General features: G+C 45.4%; 1 protein-coding gene across 1 annotated transcript; it reads left to right on the plus strand.

The window, feature by feature from the left end:
- LOC129958511 (uncharacterized) lies at nt 1-1531 on the plus strand. Its single transcript, XM_056071037.1, has one exon. The coding sequence runs from the start codon at nt 401-403 to the stop codon at nt 1529-1531; it is 1131 nt and encodes a 376-aa protein (XP_055927012.1). The 5' UTR covers nt 1-400.
- Nucleotides 1532-1876: the final 345 nt, after the last annotated feature.

The following is a 1876-nucleotide window of genomic DNA, read 5'->3' on the forward strand; positions in this document are numbered from 1 at the left end:
TCGAATACCAGCCAAGTCAGTTTTATCCAAAGACTGGAATTTTAATTTAAAATGTTATTTATTATTTCTCTAGTTTCTAGTTGATTCTAGATCTTTCTTTAAATGTTCTATCTGGATGTTTCTCGAACATTCTGAGAGTGTATATAAAGTCAAGTGTCACCAGTTGTGATCGAGTTATCGGTCCTGTACGCTTGAGAGTTACTTTGCTTGAATAAATCTGATTACTTGTTCAACCTAACAGCCTTGTTATTTCCAATCTTCGTGACAAGTTTGGTGGAGGCGCCGGGTACTTATTCCTGCAACCGTGGACGATAGCGAAAACCTACGGAGGAGCCTTCGATTGAGAGGATTATCTCCCGAATTTGGATTTTACTCTCCAGAAAGCAGAAAAAGGACAAAAATGTCGGTAGAAGCCAAGCCCGTAGTAGTGACTGTTCCTACGCCCCAACAACTGAGGAGCCCATCGACATTCTCCGGAACGCCTGGAGAGGACCCTCTTAAATGGCTAAAGGAGTATGATCGAGTTGCCCATTTCAACAAGTGGGATGACATGGTGTGTCTCGCCAATGTATATTTCTTCCTAGATGGCACTGCTAAGCAGTGGTTTGAAAACAACGAAGACAACTTGAATTCTTGGGAAGCGTTTAAAAATGGATTACTAGGACTTTTTGGTGACCGTCAAAAACACACCAAGAAAGCCGAAGAACAACTTAAATACAGAGCCCAGCGCCCAGGGGAGAGTACGCAGTCCTATATTCAGAGCGTATTAGGTCTCTGCCTAGAGGTTAATCCATCGATGTCTGACTGCGAAAAAGTGTCACACCTAATGAAAGGTATTGCCGAAGACATTTATCAGGCCCTTTTAATGAAAGAAATCACCACTATAGCTGATTTCACAAAATGGTGCAACTATATAGAGGATATGAAGCAAAAGAGAGTAAAACGACAGAGATTTGAGAGGCTACCAAACGTCGTACCTGTAGCATCCATGGAGGACGAGCCAGATTTGACGTCCCTCATTCGCAGAATAGTGCAGGAGGAAGTTCAGCGGTTGGTTACCGAACTTAAAGCACCTTCAGAACCATATTCCCAGTCGTTAGAGGACCTGGTGCAAGACGAAGTCGTAAAAGCTTTGGCACCGGTTTCAGCAAAACCAACCGAACCTCGACCAAGACCATCTTATGCAGCTGTGGCCAGACGAACCAGCTCCCCTGCTCAGAGGTTGCCCGTACAGTCAAGAAAAACTGATATTTGGAGAACTGCCGACAATAGACCAGTTTGTTTCCACTGTGGCCGTCCAGGACATGTTGTGCGCTATTGCAGAGAACGGAAAGCTGTATTTGACAATTATCGACGCCGCCAACAGAACTTCGAAACTGACGCTGAAGAAGAAGAATACCGCCGACCAAATACCATCCGCCGTTCCACACCCAGTCCATCTAGAGGCCGATCCCCTACACGCCGTTTCAGATCACCGTCACCGTATCGTCGATCCAGTCAGTCGCCAAGCCGCAGAAATGAGGAAAACTGAACGGAGCGACCTTCCTAGGAGGTGAGGCCGCATGCAACGGAAATCCTCCATCGGCCGCCAAGATGACGGGAAATCAACTGGACGTCATTATAGATAAGAAACCTATACGTGCTCTAGTCGATTCTGGAGCCTCATTTTCGATCATTTCCGATAAGTATCGACGGTCGTTAAAGAAGGTTTTGTTTTCTGACACCAAAAACCTTGTACTGAAAGTCGCTGATGGAAGTTTCATCCGACCGATCGGAAAATGTATCCTGCGTGTTCGGATAAACAGCCGAGAACTGCCGTTTGAATTTATTGTTGTGCCGCATTGTAGTCACGAAATAATCCTTGGATGGGACTTTT

This window comes from Argiope bruennichi, chromosome X1 (genome assembly GCF_947563725.1).
Source record: "Argiope bruennichi chromosome X1, qqArgBrue1.1, whole genome shotgun sequence".
Lineage (NCBI taxonomy): Eukaryota > Metazoa > Arthropoda > Arachnida > Araneae > Araneidae > Argiope > Argiope bruennichi.